The sequence below is a fragment of the Colletotrichum siamense genome (genome assembly GCF_013390195.1).
Source record: "Colletotrichum siamense strain Cg363 chromosome Unknown KSG_Cg363_contig03, whole genome shotgun sequence".
NCBI classification, from domain to species: domain Eukaryota; kingdom Fungi; phylum Ascomycota; class Sordariomycetes; order Glomerellales; family Glomerellaceae; genus Colletotrichum; species Colletotrichum siamense.
This window is the reverse complement of record NW_023501016.1, coordinates 5,845,996-5,868,628: the sequence shown is the minus strand read 5'-3', so window position 1 is coordinate 5,868,628 and position 22,633 is coordinate 5,845,996. Positions and strand designations below refer to the sequence as shown.

Below are 22,633 nucleotides of genomic sequence, written 5' to 3'. Positions count from 1 at the left end.
ACTACGGCCTTAGCAAAGAAAGATTAGTTGTAAAGTTCAGAAAGTTCACAGCTATGACGGGACAGGAATTTTAGCATACATCTCTCCTCCAGGAATGGAGAGACAGAAAATATGATATGCAGCGTCCTATGCTATTGATTGCAAGTCTCTACATGTCCGTTTCACATCCAGTAACATGCAATGGATGTTTTGTTTTCATGAGACACAAGGAGTGTGTTATTTGCTACGCTAGGTAAGCTAATGGTCCTGCCTTAGCTTTCGCATCTGCTACGCTAAGCTAGGGATCCTGCCATAGCTTTCGCACAATCACCAAGTCCTTCCACAACCATCATGTTGATATCTCATACCGATTCGTAGTCTTGATCGTCTCCAGGATGTTGGCTAATGAGGATTCTGCATTGGATATGCACGCTCGATTGCGACGATAGCGACACCGAGGTCGTCACGGTTCTGCATATAGGACTCTCTCTCGGTCACCCCCATAGCAAGGAGAAATCCAATAAAAACCTTTGCCTCTAACAGATTCACTGCGCTCTTTCCCCAGTAACGAATGGCCTTTTCCACCTGGCTTTTGGTGTGCGCAGCGTGGGTTGTATGCTCATAGTTTCTCAGGCATCGCCATGACGCCACCAAGGCTGCAGACAGGAATGACCACCCGACGAAAGAGACTCGCGGTCTCATGGACGTCTTGAACTTCAGCTTGTGGCCGTGAAGCGAACCAAGTTCGCGTTCAACATCCCCATATTTTGTCGTGATCTTACACGTGTCGTGGACTAGCGGGTGCGCTTCATTAATGACGATCAACTGATAGTCCTGGACCTTGTTCATCCACTCATCGAAGCGGCTTTCAAACAATTCCGTTTGGCTGATCTTTGACGGAGGTTCCATGCCGAGATCAGGGACGATCGCCAGAACACCCTCTTCAATGGCCCTCGAGACGGAAGGAGGGAGGAAGAGTCCGTTGTCGGCCTTGCATACCCTGTTGGAAAAGCAGCCGAATATTCTTAACATGGTATCTCTGGACCTGTAAGGGAACAGAAGCATGGAATCGCGGTAGCTCAAATCCGGGTTCATACCACCGAGTACAGGATCCCAGACGTTGTTATTCTCCAGAGCAGAGGAGCCACAGTACAGTTCAGCCATTTTCAGACGCATTTCCTGATAGTCGAACCGAACATCATCGCGCAAATGCTCCTCCCAAAGGTGTGGGTCATGAAGTCGTATCGAGTATATCGAAAAGCCGTCGCTATGTAGACTGGCCGTGGGACCAGTGGCTGAAAATGCACAGCGTCTGGCGATGCGCTCAAGCTCCACGTGCGCCAGAAACCTAGTTTGATAAAGCTGGGATGTGTCGAAGTCGACCATCCAATCCTCAAAGCTGCTGATTTGATGGGATTGATATTTCGCGGCAAGCAAGGCATTAAAGTGGGCCAGGAATACGATGGATCGCTGCCGCAACTCCTGGCGTTGTATGTTTTGAATCCAGAAGTCTCGCCCATGAAAGGGGCCGGCGGAAGAAGCAATGGAATCCGCATTCACCTCCAGGGCTTTTATGTATTCTCTAACTTCGTGGACCAACTTTTCCATCGGCCATGACAAATATTCGTCGGCGTTCGTCCAAGGAACCGTACGTCTGACAGCAACAGCCTCTGAGAAGAGTGGGCGGCCCATTGTGATCGAAATCCGTGAGCCGTATTGGACAGAGAGATATGAGACGGAAGAACACTAGACGGGGTACCAGACAAAGAAGTATTATACGGGGAAGACTTTGAGAAACTGACGCGATGAACTCGGTCGTGGGTGTCCATGGAATATATCTTATACGAATGTGACTGACCTTCAGCTTTCTGGTTCGATGATTCCAAAGACGGCTGCCAAGTTAGTCAAAGGCTCGATGATACCTTTTTAACCATTCGCTCAGCGAATCTCGGTGTCGCAGAGATTTCTTAATAACGATTGGAGTTGGTGTTGAGAAAACGTTGTCGCCAGGACATGCGATAACCTTGGTTGCTTACCTGGAGGGCACGAACGTTCTGGGGTATTAGCGGCTTTGTTTAAAATCATGATCCATAGCGGTTTTGAGAAACCTCCCCCTTGATGTCTCCAACTCGCAAGGTTTCCCACGAGACCCTCAAATTGCGGTGCCTGGAGCATGTGAAAGGCGATGATAAAACACGCTGAATTAAACATCTCCGGCTTGGTTTGTGCAGATGAACGTAAATGCTGGAGCAGATTCTTGCAAGTAATCCAGTGAAAATTCATGGTATTTTGGACTACTCTTCTGTCTTCCACAATCTACGCCGTTGTAGCGTTGAAGTTCTTCGACTGGCCAATGTCTTTCTTCGGCCAATTAATAGCACCTGCACAAATGGACGTAAACTGAACTCTTTGTCTGGTAGAACTTCGAGCATGATTCATAAAAATGATTGAGCAGACCTAAGAGGTGTTCAAATGCGGTAACGACTACTTGTTGAGAATGACCGAATCGCAGAAACTAAAAGAATGTGACAGACCGTTCTTCTCCCTCCATCCTATGCTTCACAGTCCCCAAAACAGTACGGAATTCACTGCCACTGCTTCCCAGACAACAACCCGAGTCCCATAGTCGCCCCAAAGATTTTATCCGAGGATTGAATAATCATCCGTCGTTTGAGCAATGCCTCAGAATGAGACCTGGTAATCGGTGCAGCTGCTTCCAACCTAGAGGAGCTATTTGTAGTTGCACTTGGTAGTCCGCTTGTAACTGTCCCATGTGCACTTACTGCCATTCCGAGGGCACTAGAGGAGAAGGTCAGTATGTCAGGGCAATTCAATTCGCGGACCTGTGTACTGTGTATCGAAACTCACCCTCTGGTTGGCAAATCGAGGGCACCGGACAATGGTAGTCTTGCCCTTTTGGCCCTTGAACTTGCACGTGTCCTCCTTGTAGTTTCTGCCTCTGGTGCATTTCTACAGAAGGTAAAGATGTGAATCAGTCTCAAGCCATGCTGCGATTGAGGAACGTGTAGTATGAAGAAGTTTGCTTACCCCAGTGTACGTTATCAACGTGTTCATGCCCTCCCCGCCAGACACTCCGGCGTCTATGCCGCTGCCATCGACATCAACGGGGTTCGCCGCCACGCCGATAGCAGCGAAGAGAAAGAAAGCAACTTTGGCAATCTGCATGATGAGCGGTGTAGAATGAGAATGTCAGAAAGACAGATAGAATGAACAATTGTTAAGGGGCCAAGTGTTTTCAAAGCGTATGATAAAGCGATGGTGTTGAGAATTTTCAAAATCAGACAGTCGTCGAGCCTCTCTTATAGGAGTTTCGACATCTTTGAATCCGATGGCCAGCGAATCAGTAGTCACTTTGCGAAGGATGGTAACACATAATTACGCTGTCTAGCGAATCCTCTCTTCCTCATTGTCACAAACGACTTGCATGCGATAATACACATCGTTATTGGCTTGATACCAAGTTACCTATGGTTGTCTCCATGATGCTGTACAGAGTAACAAACATACCTTTTGAGCCTTTTCTACAAGGCAGACGCGGTGATTGTAGCACTGGATCAGCCCCTGTCATATGTTGGACCATGCTGACATCTGACGTTGGCATAAGCAGTGCTGCCGAACATGGTAAGACTTAGGTAACAGATTGGCTTGTGTAGCCCGCTTCTGAACTTGAATGTTGAGAACGTTCACGGTCCCGTAGCCGGAGGTGATCCTTTCGGGCGTCACTCCCCATCCACAACGGTTACGGCGTCACTTGGTCACTTGGTCGTATATAACAAGTGCCGTGCGTAGCACTTCCATGTTTACGGAGTCACGTTCATCATCCAGCTGGAAGTCACCAGGAACGTTACTCAGCACTGCATTAGGAGACTGGCAATGTTGTATTGCCCCCAAGAGGAACGGTTCGGACTTACCTTGACACATCCAGCAGCATTAAAGCCCAATATCTGCTTTCTTCCACACCACTTCCGTTGTGTGAACCATCTCCTCCGCGAACCTCTGCAGCAAAATTACACGCAACTGCTGAAAATGGCACTAGTCAAGTTCGTATGGGGACAGGAGATTCGCATCGCCATTCCGTGCAATATTAAGCTAGGCGCCATCCTTGTCATTGGTCTGCAAGTCAAAATAGTTCAAGGAGACGAAGAAAGCGATTTGATTTTCAACATTTCCATCGGCCTTCTGAATTGAGCTCACATATCCTGGGATCTCTCGATTTCGTCATTCCAACGGCATGAACTTCATTTGCATTGAGTATACCCCGTATGTAGCGCAGTGATTTTCATGTTGGTTCCAGTTGAGGACTGAACCCAATTCTGCAATAACTGGATTCAGGTCCAATGCCATGGAGTCTTATTTGCACTTTTCACTTTTCACATTGGGAAGTTGTTGAAGATGCGATGGTATCTGCCACTGTTCCAGCCTGATTTGCTGTTCTTCCCAAACTGCTGAAATCCATCAACAAAATGGTAGTAGCAAAAGAGAAATGTGCGCCTGGGCTAGGATGACACTGGCCCTGATCTTCTGGGCAACGTCTGATAGGGTGGGTGAAAGTGCAAATTTAACGTCATAACGCACAGCTCCCTGGTTTTTATGTAATTCGCCAATATGTCCAACAAACCACGCGCGCCTAGGAAAGTGGCCAATGATACGGGCACGCAACGGCGGGCCATATTTTCTCCTTTTCAAGCAAAACTTGCCAACAGCATCCAGCCTGATTTCCTTCTCAAGCATAACGCCAGGAGCTGCTCTGCCAAACCCTTTGTACGGCGCTTCGGCACCTGTCGCATGTAATACACTCTGGATTGAGAATACACAATATGGAGAACATTGCGTTCGCGATTCATGGACGCACTCACGCCACCGATCTAAGGTGAAAACTTTCCTGTAGTTACTATGGTCTTGAGTTACTGACGATGGATGGCAGCCTCCTCCTGATACACGAGACAGATCTCGAGAGCGACAATCGGAACGACGTCATTCAGGAGCTAAGCGGAATATTCAGATACGTCTGCAAAGTGACAGATTTGGCCAATGAGGATGGCCCCAATACCGAGGCGGTGAACCTGCTGAATGCTCTCGGTCGCATAGTAGTATGTTCAAACACGACCGCAAAAGACTGCGACATATGTTCTTGGTGGAATGTTGTTAACGCTACAAATAGCAAGAGTCTCCCCAAGAGCGGTTTGTTGTTATCACGACATCTTATGGGGGCTTGGTGTTCTCAAAAGCAAGATCTGTCTATTCCCTCATCACATAGCAGTCTGCTAATTCAGATCCAGGCGATATCTCTGGCGGCTTCATGTAATGTACTGAAGCTGCCGTCCGCTCCCGACATTACATACGCTCGGCTGCTCAAACATGTCCATTCGATCTTCTTTCTAAACATCACAAACGAGAACCGGTATTGGCCTGAAGATAAGATCATTCCTCATCATCTGTATCGTTTGGCTGGAAGAGAGTCTGGTCACATTCGATATGAGACAGTCGAGGCTGTTTCGACAAGTAGGGGGATATGGAGTCGATGCTTGGCCAAATGTTGCGACGACGCAGAACGCGGATATGTCACCATCAATTGCTCGACATTAAACCTCGCAGATGACTCCATGTCCTCGGTTGCTATCCCAATACCTTCGTCTCTATTTCACGCTACAAAGAAGTTGGGTTGTGACGTTCTGGCAAGTTCCTCCAAACTCTTTCGGTGTGGTCCTAGGGAAGTTATTAACAGCCATTTACCAGTTCCTCAAAGACCTTCCTTTCTTCGCGGAGAGCAAGTTATGGAGTATGGATGAGATTGACATGGTATACAACTTGACCAGAGAGCTATCTGGCTGCGAGGAACGTCCATCGTCTCAGGAGGAAGGAGCAATCATGACGTACAATGGTCGTATTGCAACTGCGACATCGGATGAAACAATTGTTCGGGGTTTCCTGTGTCCATCGCGGCAAACATCCAGGGGCCGAAGAGCGCTCACGAAAGACTTCAATAGCGATCGAGGATCGCTCATGGCTCCTCAACCCTCCACTGATTTGTGGAGAGTCTCTCCTCTCCCAGATGAGAGCGCCCTTTCGCCGAGGGACCGAGTTGTTTCACACAACGGCAATACTGCGCCAGTGCCGGTGGTGATTCACAACCACGCAAGCAATATCTCTTCTGGTAACCTTGTCGTAGGAGCAAGTGTTGGTGCAGTAGTCTGCATGAGCATTCAGCATGCGGGAGAAAAGACTCCTGGTCTTGCGTTGGCATCTTCTCAAGAATCCTGGTACCAAAAAAGCCTATTACGGAAACTCTTCGGTAGTATGCGATTCATCTATAGCCACCGTTTTCCAGGAAAAGGCGTCACATTGGTAGAGAAACGGTCTTCGGCAGATTTGACCGTTGAAGAGACAGAACCAAAACTCAACGAGAAGCAAGCCTTGCCGCTGCCAAAGGATCGTATTGAAACCAAACATCCGAACAACGAACGCACTAAAACGGTCATCAAGAACAGTAGAATTAGCGTGTGGATGAGAGACCCAGCCAATCGGTAAGTGTACTGCACTATCACGGATGATTGACTCAACTAAAGTTTCATCTGTTGGATTCTCAGCTTATTGATACTTGCATTCAATGAATGCGTGGATAAATACTCGCGAAACACCTATACCGATTCGTGGAGAGATCGTCCTCCAAAGCCAGTTGATTGGACGCGGCCTACCGAAGTGCAGAAGGAACTGAGAAGGATTTGTCTTCATCGAGAGTTCCAACCAAGTCTGTATTGACCCTCCATGTGCGTCTAATAAGTCTTCACAGCTTGAGACTAAGAAATCTGTCGGCGAAGATACATCATCTGAGCTTTTAACAGTAGCACCCTTTCCCTATACCTCGCAATATTTCAGATCCTCTCACTTAGGTGAAGATTATGCATGGAGTTAAGGACTTCCTAGGAGTCATGGCAAGCCTTATTGAAGCTATGGTTTGAGGAGAAAGAGAACTTAGTAGGTTGTATGTACTATCTAATGGAACTCAGGTATTTCGGTAGCGGGCGCAAGTGCAGGATTTTGGTGACCTAGTCTTTGTGATGGTAAGAATAAAGTGTTTTAACCCAAGGTTTCAAGTGCACCATCCGATCACCGGGATCCTCTTCCCCGCACCTTCCCCTAGGTTCCCTAAAGCAACAGAGAAGGTATTGTTTCTGATACCTGTATGAGCTCTCACTGGTTTGCTCGGTGGCCCTCGGTCATCTCGGTGAACAAATGCCGATCAGGACCCACACCCGCCAGCACCAAAGTCCAAGCTTCCTTCTACAGCTCCCAATCCCGTCCTCCGCGAAGCTCAACATTGCACACTCCCTCTCACACCTCCGTCAACCGCCCTCAAGCTGAGAACAATGCTCGCCTCCCGCGCCATCGCCCGGGCGCGCCCATCCCTCCTCCGACCCCTCCGCACCCCACCACGCACCACAACCACACCCCTCCGCAACACCTCAACCTCGTCAACCTCCCGCGCCGCCGAACGCCTGCTCGACCGCGTCCCCTCGCGCTTCCAGCGCTACACCACCGGCCTCCGCAAAGCGCCCCTCTCGCACATCGTCGCCTTCCTCATCCTCCACGAGATCACCGCCATCGTCCCGCTGCTCGGCCTCTTCGGCCTCTTCCACTACACAGACACGCTCCCGCTGGAGTACGTCACGGGGCACTGGGCCGACTACGTGCGCGACGGCGTCGGCAAGGCGGAGCGCTACTTCAGTCGCAAGGGCTGGTTCGGGTTCGGGGCGGAGGACCGCGGCACGATGACGGGTGAGCTGGACGCGAGCGCGGGGCTGCTCGAGACGCGCGAGGTAGAGAAGAGATGGGCGAAGGAGGAGGGGCCGGTCACGGGGAGCTTCGAGTACAGGACGACCCGACCGACGGAGGAGAGCGCGAGGAGCACGCAGGATGTGCTGCAGAGGTGGAAGGAGGATGGGAAGTACAAGGTTGTGGTGGAGGTTGCGATTGCGTGGGGCATCACGAAGGCGCTTCTGCCGGCGAGGATACTGGTTAGTGTGTGGGCGACACCGTGGTTTGCTGGTGTGATGGGCAGGGCGAGAGGTTTGTTTAGGTCCAACAAGTAGAAACAAAATATCACTATCAATCAAGAATTGGAGAGCATTGTGTTGGGTGTGGCTTTTTAGTGCCTTTTTGTTCATATTTTTGACCTTTGAAGACTTTTCTGTATCAACCTATCGACGTGACGGCATGTATCCTACACACCCTCCGTATGGGAGAGCGTTTGGGACATCTAGAGCTTGTTCGGAGGTAGATGAGAAATCTAAGGCTTCTCGTAGATCCAGTCGAACTGGGCAGTCTTCCACTGAACGGCCTCGCCGTCCTTGAACCAGAGGGCAATCTCCTTCTTGGCGTTCTCGACGGAGTCGGAGCCGTGGCAGACGTTGCGGCCGACGTCAATGGCGAAGTCGCCACGGATGGTGCCGGGGGCAGAGGCAAGGGGGTTGGTGGCACCGAGGATGGCTGGAGGGGAGAGCGATTAGCAGGAGGTTGCAGGAGCAGGAGAGTGATGCGGGACTTACTGCGGCCGGTCTTGACGGCGTCACGGCCCTCCCAGATCATGGCGCAGATGGGGCCAGAGAGCATGTAGTTGATCAGACCGGGGAAGAAGGGCTTCTCCTTGAGGTCAGCGTCTAATGGCGGTTAGCTATGCGTGGTGACGGCGGAAAGCGGCGGGTACGAACAGTGAGCCTCGAGGTGGTCCTTGCCGGGGGTGACAAGCTTGATGGCGACGAGCTTGAAGCTGTAGGAAACGAGTCAGAACTGGTTGCCACGTATGAGATTGTAGGGCGTTGATGTGCTGACTTACCCACGGCTCTCGAAGCGAGAGACGATGGGGCCGATGAGGCCGCGCTGATGGAGAGTTAGCTTTCTGCTGCCGTCAATTGGCAGCGTGCCATGGTGATAAAGCGTACCTGAACGCCGTCAGGCTTGATGGCAATGAAGCTATCTCGAGGTCAGCTCAAATTCTTCAAGTTTGGGTGTGTGCCCCTCTTTGCCCGCCCGAAACCTCCCACCATGGCGGGGTAATTTTCAGGGTAGCGGCAGGGCTTCGAGACAAAGACAGGCGGCATAGCAGTGCAGCTAGCCGATGCGAAGGCATCATCAGACAGAAAAAAAAAAAGCACTTACGTCTGCTCGGTAGACATCTTGGGCGAGTGATCAACGACGACTTCGGGTGTAGAAGAGGGTTGTTGTTGGTAGATTGTGGTTGTGACAACGGAGGGGACGACGGGAGAAGAAAGGTCTGCTGCTGACCGCTGGTTTTGTTGGCTAGAGGAAAAAATTATGTACAAGCCGAAGAGGGCAGCGAGAATTATGAAAGTTGGTGGGGGCAGCTGTTCGATGCTCCTGCGAATGTCTGCCCACTCAGGGAAGGGACTGCCGCCAGTTGTGCGTGCATTACCGCCACCGGGATGTGCATCTGGGCCTGCATTGTTATGCTGTTGCTTCTTGTGCTTCGAGGCGGGGTCTTCGTCCTGCGGCATGTGGTGGGGTCCGGGTTGGGCCATGGCGGCTGCGTGGCTGCGATTGGTGCTTGACGCGCTAAGCCAGCTGAGGCGCACAGTGAATCAAGCTTGTGACACGACAGCGGTGCACTGTTGCTGGGCACTGTGGCAGACCGCCTAAATTCGGACAGCTCAGCAAAGCAACCTTCCAGAGCTGTGGGTGGAGGGCGTGGAGGAGCCATTGGAGGAACATACCGGAGGGATGGCGTTGATGGAGACGATTCGAATCAAGGACGGAGGTTCTCGTTAGAGCAATGCTTCGATGTCCGAATTGAAGAGCAATTGATGGCGTCTACGCCGGACCGGAGAGTTGTTTTTTGTTTGTTTACCTCGTTTTACCCTCCCGGCCGACTGATAGGTGATGCGACCTGATGCAAGGCACCCGACACTGAGACAGTGCGCCGAGCTCCGAGTCCACGCACACACGGTGCTTGGCCACTCTTAGCTGCATCAGCCGTCTACCTTGATATCTGGAGACCCCTCACCGCCTGACTAGCATATCAAGCAGCATCCAATTGAATACATGAACAACACGAGAATCGACAGATATCAGATCCATCGTGAAACAGATACGATGGTTGTCCCATTGAAAAACACACGTGTCTGGCGGATTGAACCCTGATGGACTGCAGCATCTCCCCGTCCTCGACACCCATGGCGGGGTAGGTGACATCAGAAAGAAATATGCAACAAAGGAGAACTGTGCCTCCATATTCGAGTATGCGGAGTTTCCGACTAACCCCTGTTCCCACCCCGTTGCAGCTCCAGGAACAGCGCTAAACCTGAAAGGGAGCTACCAAGGGGACAGCTGTTGAACTTCGGCCGTCTCACAATTGGCAAGTGGCCGTCCGTCAACGACATTCCGTCCCATCACCCCCAAGTACTCGAATCCATCCACGAGAGAGCGCAACAAAGAAGGCCTGGCTTCTTCTGCTCTCATGTTCTATTCGTGATTTTTCTACCTTCTCCCTAAACTTCCCCCTACATCTTTTATACGCACAACCAGACACAGATCCCCTCGCCATGGGGTCGACAGGCAAGCTGTCCTGCAAATGGACAACTTACCTTGGTCTGCTGGCGGCGTTCAGCTGCATGATCCAGCCTGCCGGTAAGGAATTCGGTGACGCCATGATTTTGTGACGCCATGACCCTTTTACTACTTCAACTTCTTTGTTGATGAAACCATTTGCTGATGGACAACCGCAGTCATGGTCAAGGAAAACGATTTCAAAAAGTGCCACCAGTCTGGCTTCTGCAAGCGCAACCGCGAGTACGCTGATAATGCCGACGCCCTGGGTCCCAACTGGGCGACTCCTTACAACGTCGCTCCCGAGTCTGCCAAGTTCGCCGATGGCCAGCTGCAGGCCGTCATCGTTAAGACGATCAATGATGCGAAGGACACCGTCAACCTCCCCATCACCGTCTCTTTCCACGAGTCGGGTACCGCTCGCGTGAGCGTCGACGAAGAGAAGCGCCAGAAGGGCGAGATCGAGCTGCGACACAACAGCATCGTCAAGAAGGAGCGTTACAATGAGGCCGAGAAGCACGTCATTGTTGGCGGATTGAACCTGGACAAGGAGGCCAAGGTGGCATACCAAGACAAGGAGCAGATCACCATTCAGTATGGTCCCGACGCCAAGTTCGAGGCCGTCATCAAGTTCTCGCCATTTGGTGTCGACTTCAAGCGCGATGGCTCATCCCACATCAAGTTCAACGACCAAGGTCTGTTCAACATGGAACACTGGCGTCCCAAGGTCGACAAGCCCGCCGAGGAGAAGAAGGAGGGCGAGGAGGCCGTGACCACAGACGTCAAGACCGAGGACGAGAGCACCTGGTGGGATGAGACTTTCGGAGGCAACACTGACTCTAAGCCCCGCGGCCCTGAGAGTGTCGCCCTCGACATCACCTTCCACGGATATGACCACGTCTACGGTATCCCTGAGCACACTGGTCCCCTGTCCCTGAAGCAGACTCGTGGCGGCGAGGGCAACCACAACGAGCCCTACAGGCTGTACAACTCCGATGTCTTCGAGTACGTCCTGGACAGCCCGATGACACTCTACGGCGCCATCCCTCTTATGCAGGCGCACCGCAAGGACTCCACCGTTGGTGTCTTCTGGCTCAACGGTGCCGAGACCTGGATTGACATCACCAAGGGCGAGACCAAGGCCAACCCCCAGGCCTTGGGAGCCGGTCCCAAGACCGACACCCGCACCCACTGGATCTCCGAGTCTGGCATCCTGGACGTCTTTGTCTTCCTTGGACCTACCCCCAAGGACATCTCAAGGACCTACGGCGAGCTGACCGGCACCACTGCTATGCCTCAGGAGTTTGCCATCGGCTACCACCAGTGTCGCTGGAACTACATCTCCGATGACGATGTCAAGGATGTCGACCGCAAGTTTGATAAGTTCAAGATTCCGTACGACGTCATCTGGCTCGACATTGAGTACACCGACGGCAAGAAGTACTTCACCTGGGACCCCGACATGTTCAAGAACCCCATCGACATGGGCAAGGCTCTCGATGAGCACGGCCGCAAGCTCGTTGTCATTATTGATCCTCACATCAAGAACGAGGGTGGCTACAACATCAACAAGGAGATGAACGACAAGGGCCTCACCGTCAAGAACAAGGACGGCAACACTTTCGAGGGCTGGTGCTGGCCTGGATCTTCCAACTGGGTCGACTGCTTCAACCCCAAGGCCCTGGAGTGGTGGAGCCAGCTCTACAACTACGACAAGTTCCCCGGCACCATGGAGAACACTTTCATCTGGAACGACATGAACGAGCCTTCCGTCTTCAACGGCCCTGAGGTTACTATGCCCAAGGACAACATCCACTATGGCAACTGGGAGCACCGTGACGTCCACAACATTAACGGTATGACTTTCCATAATGCCACCTTCGAGGCCCTCATCACTCGCAAGAAGGGCGAGCTCCGTCGTCCTTTCGTCTTGACCCGTTCGTTCTACGCCGGCTCTCAGAGACTTGGTGCGATGTGGACCGGTGACAACCAGGCCTCGTGGGACCACCTCGCCGCTTCCGTTCCCATGATTCTCAACCAGGGTATCTCCGGCTTCCCCTTTGCCGGTGCTGATGTCGGCGGTTTCTTCGGCAACCCCGAGCCCGATCTGATGGCCCGTTGGTATCAGGCCGGCGCCTTCTACCCATTTTTCCGTGGCCACGCCCACATTGACGCCCGCCGTCGCGAGCCCTACATGCTCGCGGAGCCTTTCAGGAGCATCCTCACCTCTGCCCTTCGCCTCCGCTACACTCTGATGCCCTCCTGGTACACTGCTTTCTTCCACGCCAACCGCGATGGCAGCCCTATCGTCCGTCCGATGTTCTGGACCCATCCCGATGTCGAGGCCGGCTTTGCCATCGATGACCAGGTCTTCGTCGGCAGCACCGGTCTTCTTCACAAGCCTGTTGTCGAGAAGGACCAAGAGGTTGTCAGCATCTTCATCCCTGACGACGAGGTCTACTACGACTACTTCAACTACGAGAAGCTCGACACCAAGAAGGGCGAGTACATCACCAAGTCTGTCGCCATCGACCAGGTTGCTGTACTCATGCGCGGAGGCCACATCTTCCCCCGCCGCGACCGTCCCCGTCGCTCCACCCAACTGATGCGCTTCGATGACTACACCCTTGTCATCAGCGTCGGCAAGAACGGTGACGCTGAGGGCGAGCTCTACGTCGACGATGGTGACTCGTTCGAGTTCGAGAAGGGCCAGTACATCTACCGCAAGTTCAAGCTCTCCGGTAGCACGCTCACCTCCGTCGACGCCGAGGGCCGTGACGCCGAGGGCCGTGACGCCAAGTCTGTCAAGCCCGGCAACTGGCTCAAGGCCATGAAGGAGGTCTACGTTGACAAGATTGTCATCGTCGGAGCTCCGGCTGGCTGGAACGTCAAGGAGGTCAACGTGGAGTCGGAGGGCAAGACCTGGTCCGTCCCCGTGCAGTACCACGCCGCCGAGGAGGGCCGCGCCGCGTACGCCTTCGTCGGCAGGGTTGCCGCCCGTATCGGTGCTGACTGGAGCATCAACCTGTCCTAGAAGGTCCGGGTTGAGAAGAAGAAGCTTTGGGTCGAGAAGGTGCGATGGGTAGAGAGTATGGCACGGCCGATGGTCATGAAGCTTGGTGGCAAAACCATTGCGCCTGCAAGCAAGACCTGGGTCAAAAAGACAGATCTCAAGGAAGTTACTGTGACTGAGACCTATGGCGCTTTCGAGGATCGGTTCTAGATTTTGCTTTCATCGTACCATTGTAGATGACCATGGCAAAGGGCGGTGTAAGGTGTTCATCACAGGAAAGGACCAAAAAGGCCCCAAGAATAGTAGACATGGGGTTGTTTGCGCGGATCGCTGCCAGGATGGAAAAACAGCAGATAAACAACGGCCCATCCAATAGACAGACCAGAATTTACTAAAAAGCTTTGTTAAAGAGAACCTCCTGTCTATCCCGTGAACTTGTTTACACTCTACTATTCGCTGTGGACGTCGTCTTCAATTTTGCTGTTGTTGCGGCTCCTATCGCCATTGCTGTAAAAGTCCAAATTAATTAGCAACACGAGATGCAGCCGCGCAGACGGAAGTCAAATTTGGGTGGTCTCTGGTTGAAGGAAATGAAGACCACACTGCCCTTTCTCCAGTGTGATCTCGGTAAATAAAGGGCAAGGAGGGATCTAGAACCGGGTTTCGAGAATTGCGTGTTGGGCATCCCTGGTCACTCACGGTCGGTCGGTGGGTTCGCTCGTTTGCTCGTTTGCACGCAGCGCAGCGCCGCAGCGGAGGACGCTGGAGATCGGAAGTGGGCTGGCTCACCCCGTGGAACCTCATTCACGACAGCCAGCGATTCCACCACCGCTGGCTGGGCCCCGGCCGGAGACTTGTTGAGCCCCGAGAGGAGCGACGAGAGGCGGCTCAGCCTCGCTCGTCTGCGACGTCGTGCGGATAGTGAGGTTGGCTACGAGGAGATCCAATCATCATGTCCACCAAAGATGTTTGCCTTACTGCTCCTAACCCCTGAGATGCTGGCTGAATTTCGGAGTCGGAATTATCTCCCTCTCAAATATGCATTTCGTTTTCCCGAGTCATGGTGCAAATATGCCTTGCATCTGCACGTGAAAGTTGCATTGCATATCTGGCAACAACTACCATCTCGCCAAGAGCAGCTTGTCGTTGTGGTGAAAAGTATCACAAAGTGTCCGTATGGCGCAAGCTTAGTTACCTCACCTAGAGTAGATCCAAGGGGGCATGGACCCGAGACAGCATGATGCATAGCGTGCTCGTTGCGGGCAGACGCAGAGATAAGGAAACTCTCTTCATTGGATCCCCTTTTTTTTTTCGCTTCCCCTTTCTCATTCCCGTTATCGCGCACACGGTCGTACGTGGGCTTCTTGGTTTAGGGGTTTTAGGTGACCCTGCGCATGTGAAGAAACGTCGCGCGGCTCTCGATTGGGCTTGTTTAGCCACTTGCGCTAGACGGGCGGCTGCTTGTTCCCCGGCGGCTTCACAGAACGACAGGGAGCTTTGGTAGGGCAAGGAACGCCGGGGACGCAGGCGTGATGTTGGGATTGCAAGACACCACGGGCCCTGGGCCGCGTCTTCTCATTCGTCCGGGAAGCTCAGCGAGTAGAACAGGGCTTAGGCGGTCTGGTTCAGTTCTCTCATCTTATTTTGAGAATTAAACCATGGGTGTCAGGTCAAGGTTGCGAGAGCTTGAAGATCGGCTGTGAAAAAAGCACTGTAAAAAAGCGGGCGGGAATGTGGCGGTTGCCGACGATTGATTCCCTGCCTTGACGGCCGCTTGGGCCAGGGAAGCTGCTTGCTGTTGAGTTGTCAGGTTGGGATTCACGCCGATCAGCGCTACGCTGGGAGTTGAAGGCGGGCGTGGGATGACTATTCGGGAGATGTGCGCAGTTCGCGCCTGGGATCACAAAGCTTGACATGAGAGCTGGAATGCCTCTGGTGCATCTGAGTGGTTTCGCGCGCTGCTTTGCAGCTCGGCCATGACGACATTTGCTGATGTGTCGTCGTCTCCGCCGGTTGGTGACCTGAATTGGAGACTCTTGGCTTGTGTTCGTTGCCAAGATGGCTTGCTGCATCGCCACGGTTGAGTTGCGATGAACTGAGGCTCACATGTTGGCCAAGTTGCCTTTCTATCCCGTCGAAACCAACTTCAATTGTCTAGCACACCTCTTGGGAGCTATTTTGGGAATTCGGGCGAGAGAAAAATTCGTCGGCGCAGAAGGCAAAGTCAGGTTTGGTACCTGCATCCAGCATACCTTCCACGCCTGGCGGTGGTGGTACGGTGCCTTACCGCCGGAATGTCACTCGCGACAGTGGTGGCAAAAGATCTCAAAGTAGCCGGCCGACGGACGAGCGGGACGCCCAAGATGGTAAGCCGTCGGTGACGTGGTGGTTTTGGGGTGTGAGGGTCGGAATATCTCACGCGCTAAGGCAGCTAGAGGTGCACGAAAAGAAAGATTTTCAGGAGGGTCGGATTCTGGAGGCGCTAGAAGGCGTTTCGTGGAAATGGATGGGTGGTGAGGCGTGATAAGGTCTTGTTTCACGGACTGATTGATGTTGGTCTTGAAAATGGTGGTGGTTGAAACGGCCGAAAATGCGACTGCAGCAGCATTGGCATCAAGCATGAATCAGCAGTTCATGAGACCCTTGGGCTCCCTGCATCTGATCGCTGCTGTCATCTTGGTCGTCGGCCATCTGTGAGTGATACACTTGCATTCACAATGGATCTGGTTCTCCGAGATTCGCGTTGGACCCGCGGAGAAGAGAGTCCAGGCCCAGAGAATCTGGGGGAGCGTCGAAGAGTCGGACAGACTGCGACTCCGTGCCTGAAGATGTCGTCGGACTGTTGTGGACGCGCCAAAAGCAGGGACGGAGGACAGTGACGGCATCGGAGCATCGAAACAGTGGACGAGAAGGTTCGGGGGTCGGTGGGCCGAACATGATTAGGGGCTCAGCGCCGGGTCCTTGGAGTCTTGGCAGGGGAAAGAAAAACGGGCAAAGGACCAGTTTTACCGTCTTCGAATGCGGAACATGGGAGGACCAAGTGACGTCAGCCGTGGCGGGTGGGTCGACTGGGAGTGGGGGTCCCTCACCCGCGCCGAATGAATTCCCTCACAGCTTGGGTGCGTCGCTGATTCTGAAGGAGGAAACCCTGGGGCGGGCTGCTGCCAGTGGACGGGATCGATCAATGTTCCGTGGGCAATTGCTCGCGATTGGAGAGCATGGAGCAGCAGTCGTCGAGCAGTGTCGCGCACCACCCGACAGCGGATGCCGCTGCCAAGACACGCCGGTTCTGCGAAGGGTGCTGCTCCAGGAATGGATTGGCGGCGGTTCTCGTATTTGGGCCCGTTTGGTCTTTGATTAGTGCTGCTCGACAGTTGTTTTCGCGCCTCGGACTCTTGTATTTTCCCATCCTCGCAAAGGTATTCTGTTTCTTTGGACAGGTTGTGAAATACATCTGTCGTCACTGGCTGGCGTTGTCGGTGGTTATGCTCGGCCTCTTCGGTGGTTTTCCGCCGTGATTAAAGCACCCACGCCGCCGCCATCGCGCTAGGGTTTCTGTTGAGGTGGCTTGCACTGGCACCCGGAGGTAGTGGCGGCCATGTGTAGTTCGACTGCTTCTGGCACGCCTTCATATGCTCGTGGCTGCCGCTGCTCGGGAGGAAGACCGGCGGCAGTTGCACTGGTGATCGGCGAGTGTCTGTTCGCGGGAGGGACGGTTCAGTGCAACGCGGCCGAGAGCCTCAGTGTCTCAATGTCTGGGTGTGCCAGGGATAAAGTGTGCGGGTGTTTGTGCAAGACGCGTGGGATGGCGGACGGGATCGCGATCATGGTAGATCGTGGGTTCATTCCCAGTGGGACTGTTTTTCAGCTTTGCTGTCGGCCGCCAGGTGACCGTGGGTCGCCAGCCTTGGGCATTGTTGCTGGCGTTCGGGAATCCAATAATGCAGAGTTCTATCTGGATCTGTGGATGTGACTGACGATGGTCTCCGCAGAGTGCATGTGCAATGATGGTGGTGTTGGTGTTGGTGATGGCGAAGATGACGACGGGTGGGTGCTATGGGTGTGTCGTTGACGGTCATTGAGGCGCTAGAGGGTTTGCAGGTTAGGCCTGCCGTGGACCGAGGAAAGCGCGAGGAAACAGTGAGGCGACACGGCGGAAGGCGCGACGGGATGGCAGATGGCCAAGGAAGGTGTCGACCTGCCTTAGCCTGAGGGAAGGTGCACCTGCTTTCCGTGGGAGGGAGGCAGGCAGTTGGCAGTCGCGGCAGTCGATCGACGGCAGGACGCACACAATGCATCAAATCAAATGCATGCAACTCCAGCTAGCCAGCCTATGCACCTCCCTCAATGCGCGTCTGCAAGCCTCAGGATGCATGTCTGTTGCGGCTGTTGCACATGCTGCAGAATGCGAGCTTGCCTCCCTCCCTCAAACTTTCGGTGTAGATGTCGGGATCCAGGAATGAAGAGAATGGAACCCATACAAACTCGCTTCAGTTAATTGCAATGTTGCAACGCGGCTCCCAGCCATCGCCTTATCGCCCACTGCGGTGCCCCCGAGCAATCAACCTGACGGGGAAAAGAGATATTTCCATCTGGATTCAGGGTCCCCCCTTTCGCAGAATTGCAGAATTCACAGGAAAAAATCCCAAGCTCCTCCCTCCCCTGAGCTCCAGCTCCCTCCCTGGCTGTCGACTTCCGCGGGCTGTGGCCTGTGGATGGGCTGAAGGATGGGTTGTGGTTCTGGAACGATGGAAGCAACATCCCGGTGCCATGTTGGTGGGGGTTATGGGCATGAAGAGAGAAGAAAACATCAAGCATCGTCCAACCCGGTCGCTGTCCGCGCAGTCGTTTCTGTCAAATGGACGGGCCCGGACCGTCTCACGTCGGATGGGAGATCGGATGAGCAGCTGCAGCAGATGTCGTGGTCGTCGTAAGTCGGCGTTGTCGTTATCATACGTACTTTAGCTACTCTTCATGATCCATTGCATGCCGCCGCCGCAGTCACAGCCATCGCAATCGGCCCAAGCTCCCTGATGCAATGGAAGCGAACTCGGTTCTCTGCTCGGTTCCATTTAACATTTGGCAGTGCTTCTAAAAAGAGGACCCGCTCTTTTTTTTAATGTTATGACGAGCCACCAGCGAGCCACGGACCCCAAGCAGAGATCAGCATCCTGTCACCCAATTTTTTCTGGGCACCGCCGTCAAGGAGGGTGCAGATGTAGAGAGGCAAGGCGAGTCGATAGGACGACCGTCGACGACAAGAGTCAGAGAGATGCAGGCGTGGAATAAACTGGATCCCCCCATCCACGTCCCAGCGCGCGCGCTCTTGGTTCATTGAGCTCAAACACGGGATTGCTGGGGTTGTAGGTTCACACCACGGCCAGACTCCATGAGGTCTCCATAATTCCCTCGTAGAGTCCCTGTTTCTTAAATGACCGAGAAGGCCAGGGACTTGCAAAGACTGGAGATGCTGGAGCTTTTTCTGCCTCTGCTGCCACCGCACCGCGCCCTTGATGCTAAGATTTCCGCTCCGCGCTGGGTTTCCCATTGTCCCATTGCCAGTCCCAGTCCCAGTCCCAGCCCAGGATCCACTGTCCTGTGCTCCTTCCCGCGACTGATTGACATTTGCTGGTGGTTACCCTTTTTGGTGCCATCCCGGTCGCGCCTACCCAAGATATTTCATCAACACGTCCCTTCCCTTTCAGAGCTTCAGAGCTTCCTTCCCCAGTCTTGTCCCTCCTCTTCCTTCCCCATCGGCACCTTCTCTTTCAAGGTATTCACCCACGGGGAAAGAGGACTGCTCCTGCCGAATACCCGACCGACAACTTCACCTCTTCTTGGCTGAAAAGGTCAGATCTAAGCTCAGATCTTGCACAGCCAGCTCGGTGTTATCGACACACCGAGAAATACAGCGACCGCAACGGTTCCAGACCAAACAGTCGCCTCCTGCTCATCCAGGTTGAATTTCGTCATTCAACCTTTTCACCGGTTTCTCCAGAAAACCTATTAGTCCTACGTCAATTGGGCTTTATCACAACTTTTATTATTACCATTCCGCCCCCAATACCACCCTCATCTCTGGTATCGTCTTCGTCTTCGTCTTCATCCTCCATCTCTGTCGTCGTCCGTTGTCGTCCCCGGTCTTCATTTTGACACGGCCAACGCGGCTAGACCGCCCAGTATGGCAACAAATCGTGAGCGCTCCGACTCGGAGGTGCACGACGAGAAGGGCTCCGCCCACACGTCCGACTCCTTACAAACGGCGACGGAGCCTTCACAACCGCCCCCGCAGGGTGAAAAGATGTCGAGGCTTAACACGGATCAGCTGTTGCCCTTGCCGGGTGACGACGATATGCGCCCCCAGACCATGTCCCCCTCCGGCACGAGGGAGCAGGCGTCTCGTTTAAACGACGACCTGGAATTACTGCGCGCCGAACGCTTTGTGTCAAATCAGGAGCACGAGGGTCGCTCTCACAAAGGAAGAACCCACCAGGGCGAACCCGAAGACGTATTCGCAGGCGACTTGAACCCAAATCAACAGGAAGAGAAACCACCACCAGAGAAGAAGGCCGGCGCCTTTGCCTTCGCCATTTGGAAGTGGCTTCGAAAGTTTCCCCGATGCTTCAGATACACGGTTTACATGATCCCCGGAGCGGCCCTCCTACTCATCCCCGTTCTCATGGGTGCTCTTGTTGTCAACCCCGATAGCGCCACCGTCGGAGGTGCAACTGGTGTCTATCTGACTTGGTTCGGTATCTGGCTTGAGGTTATCTGGTGCTCTCTGTGGACTTCCCGCATGATTACGAGTTTCATCCCCCTCATATTCGGCGGCATTGCCATTGTAATGGGGTCGTCTAACCACAAGAAGTGGAAGGATGTCGGACAGGGTCTCGAACTTCACACTGCCCTTTTTATGTGGATGCTTGCCATCCTTTGCTCATTCTCCCCTATTATCGAGGACCACCGCGTCGTTCCGGACGGCTTCGATGGCGATTCGTCCGACCTCCCCACACTTCAATGGATCGACATCGTCCGCAAGGTTATCATCGCATTGCTGGTATTGGCTGCCCTCAACTGGGTCGAGAAGATTTGCATCCAATGGATCGCTACGTCCTTCCACCAGCGTACCTACGTCCAGAGAATCGAGACCAACAAGAGCGACATCGACCACTTAGTCCACCTTTACGAGCACTCCAAGATGCGCATCGCCCGCGAGGATTCCATCTGGCAGACGACCGAAACCGGAGGTCCTTCAGGCTCCCGTACCCCCATGGGCGTCGTTGGAAAGAATGTCCGTTACGCCTTTAACAAGGCTGGAGGCGTGGCAGCCCGTGTAGGCAACGATTTCATAGGACGAAAGGTTGCCTTCAACCATGCCCGCAAGATCGTCTATGAGATGCTGCGTAACACAGGTTCTGCCCACGCACTGGCCCGTCTCATCTTCCGCAGTCTGGTCAAGGAAGGCCAAGACACTATCTACCTCGAGGACATGCAGGTTGCTTTCAAGACCGCGGAGGAGGCTGAGCACGCTTTCGGCATCTTTGACAAGGATCTGAACGGTGATATTTCCATGGACGAGATGGAGGGAACCTGCAACGAAATTCACCTGGAACGCAAGGCCATTGCTGCCTCCCTGAAGGATCTCGACTCCGTCATCAAGAAGCTTGACAAGGTCTTCCTCTTTATGATTGTCATCATTGCCATCATCGTCTTTATCTCTATCCTCTCTGGCTCCGCCGCCGCCGGCCTTGCCTCTGCTGGCTCTAGTTTCCTTGGTCTCGCTTGGATGCTTCAGGCTACTGCTCAGGAGTTTCTCCAGTCCATCATCTTTGTCTTCGTCAAGCACCCCTTCGATGTCGGTGACCGTGTCACTATCTACGGCAACACGGGCACTCTCGGAACTGGCGACGACTACTACGTTACTGAGATTTCTCTCCTGTACACCGAATTCAAGAAGATGGAGGGTCACATCGTTCAAGCTCCCAACAGCGTGCTCAACACTCTCTTCATTCTCAACCAACGTCGTTCTGCTGGTCTCGCCGATCCCATTGAGTTGAAGCTTGGTTTCGGCACTGACCCGGCTCTCATCGAGGAGCTCAAGTCCCGCATGCTCAACTTCTGCCTCGACAACAAGCGCGATTACCAGCCTCGAATTATTACCGAAGTCAGAACCCTCAACGAAGTCCAGTCTTTCACGATGAACCTCATTTTCTTCCACAAGACCAACTTCCAGAACGAACTGCTCCGTCTCCAGAGACACAACAAGTTTGCAGCCCAGCTCATGGCCGAGATCCGCGACCTTGGCATGCAGGGTCCTTGGCAGGTGCAGCCTGGTGGTTCCCGCGAGTACCCCTTGTTCTGGACTGGCAGTGCCCCTCCTCCATCCTACAACTCCGCCAGCAACGCAGGCCCCAGCGACGGCCCGCCTGCGACTCCCGACGGAGGCCACTCTCAAAGGTCTGTTCCGCACCGCGCCGTGGCTACTCGCTCGCGTGCCGATTCGCGCGGCAACGTTCCTTTTGTCGACGAGAACTGGAGCGACTTCCAGGACGTCTTCGAATCTCGTAGGGAGGCGCAGCAGCCCCACGTTTCTCGTCTGCAGAGTATTCGAGAGCGTGCTGATCTCGAGCCTGTTGCGAGCAGTAGTTCGGTAGCGCACCCCGGAAGACAGAGTATCGATTCCGGTACCGGATCTCAACGGCGTAAATTCTGGGGTAGGCCGCGCAGTTCCAGCAGGGCGAGGACAGGTGATATCGTGTAAACGACACCAGAACGTTATGACCTTCTCCATTCCACATTCATTCCTTTCAGCCATGTTCCACACGGCAAGGCTCGATACCATCTTACTGGTTTATTCTTAATGCGGTATTCATAATCCGAACCCATTCATAGCGAAGCGAAACAACAGCAACAACAACAAGGACGACGACGACAGGGACGACGGGGGACGATGGGAGACGACGGAGAACGATTGGACGGTCCGCAGGATTTACCTAGGACCCGGTCTCCCAGGTTGTCGTCGGAATAGAAATTGATTAAAAGTGTGGTACGCAGTTACGA

General features: G+C 53.6%; 6 protein-coding genes across 6 annotated transcripts; 3 read left to right on the top strand and 3 right to left on the bottom strand.

Moving 5' to 3' along the window:
- Window positions 1-381: 381 nt before the first annotated feature.
- CGCS363_v005548 (uncharacterized protein) lies at window positions 382-1,671 on the bottom strand (the record flags this gene model as incomplete). Its single annotated transcript, XM_036637397.1, has 1 exon — window positions 382-1,671. One exon carries the CDS (start codon window positions 1,669-1,671, stop codon window positions 382-384), a length of 1,290 nt encoding a protein of 429 aa, XP_036497518.1.
- Window positions 1,672-2,709: 1,038 nt separating this feature from the next.
- afp (Antifungal protein) lies at window positions 2,710-3,165 on the bottom strand (the record flags this gene model as incomplete). The annotated part of the gene is made up of 3 exons (XM_036637396.1): window positions 2,710-2,778; window positions 2,848-2,949; window positions 3,028-3,165. 3 exons carry the CDS (start codon window positions 3,163-3,165, stop codon window positions 2,710-2,712), a joined length of 309 nt encoding a protein of 102 aa, XP_036498821.1.
- A 4,202-nt stretch (window positions 3,166-7,367) lies between these two features.
- On the top strand, window positions 7,368-8,090 carry CGCS363_v005546 (Uncharacterized protein; the record flags this gene model as incomplete). Its single annotated transcript, XM_036637395.1, has 1 exon — window positions 7,368-8,090. The coding sequence occupies one exon, from the start codon at window positions 7,368-7,370 to the stop codon at window positions 8,088-8,090; it is 723 nt and encodes a 240-aa protein (XP_036497508.1).
- Window positions 8,091-8,287: 197 nt separating this feature from the next.
- On the bottom strand, window positions 8,288-9,536 carry ndk1 (Nucleoside diphosphate kinase; the record flags this gene model as incomplete). The annotated part of the gene is made up of 6 exons (XM_036637394.1): window positions 8,288-8,487; window positions 8,547-8,657; window positions 8,709-8,767; window positions 8,834-8,877; window positions 8,940-8,970; window positions 9,157-9,536. The coding sequence occupies 6 exons, from the start codon at window positions 9,534-9,536 to the stop codon at window positions 8,288-8,290; spliced, it is 825 nt and encodes a 274-aa protein (XP_036497507.1).
- A 1,020-nt stretch (window positions 9,537-10,556) lies between these two features.
- On the top strand, window positions 10,557-13,783 carry gls2 (Glucosidase 2 subunit alpha; the record flags this gene model as incomplete). Its single annotated transcript, XM_036637393.1, has 3 exons — window positions 10,557-10,641; window positions 10,740-13,540; window positions 13,595-13,783. 3 exons carry the CDS (start codon window positions 10,557-10,559, stop codon window positions 13,781-13,783), a joined length of 3,075 nt encoding a protein of 1,024 aa, XP_036497506.1.
- Window positions 13,784-19,754: 5,971 nt separating this feature from the next.
- msy1-1 (Mechanosensitive ion channel protein Msy1) lies at window positions 19,755-22,334 on the top strand (the record flags this gene model as incomplete). The annotated part of the gene is made up of 1 exon (XM_036637392.1): window positions 19,755-22,334. One exon carries the CDS (start codon window positions 19,755-19,757, stop codon window positions 22,332-22,334), a length of 2,580 nt encoding a protein of 859 aa, XP_036498757.1.
- Between the last annotated feature and the right edge of the window lie 299 nt (window positions 22,335-22,633).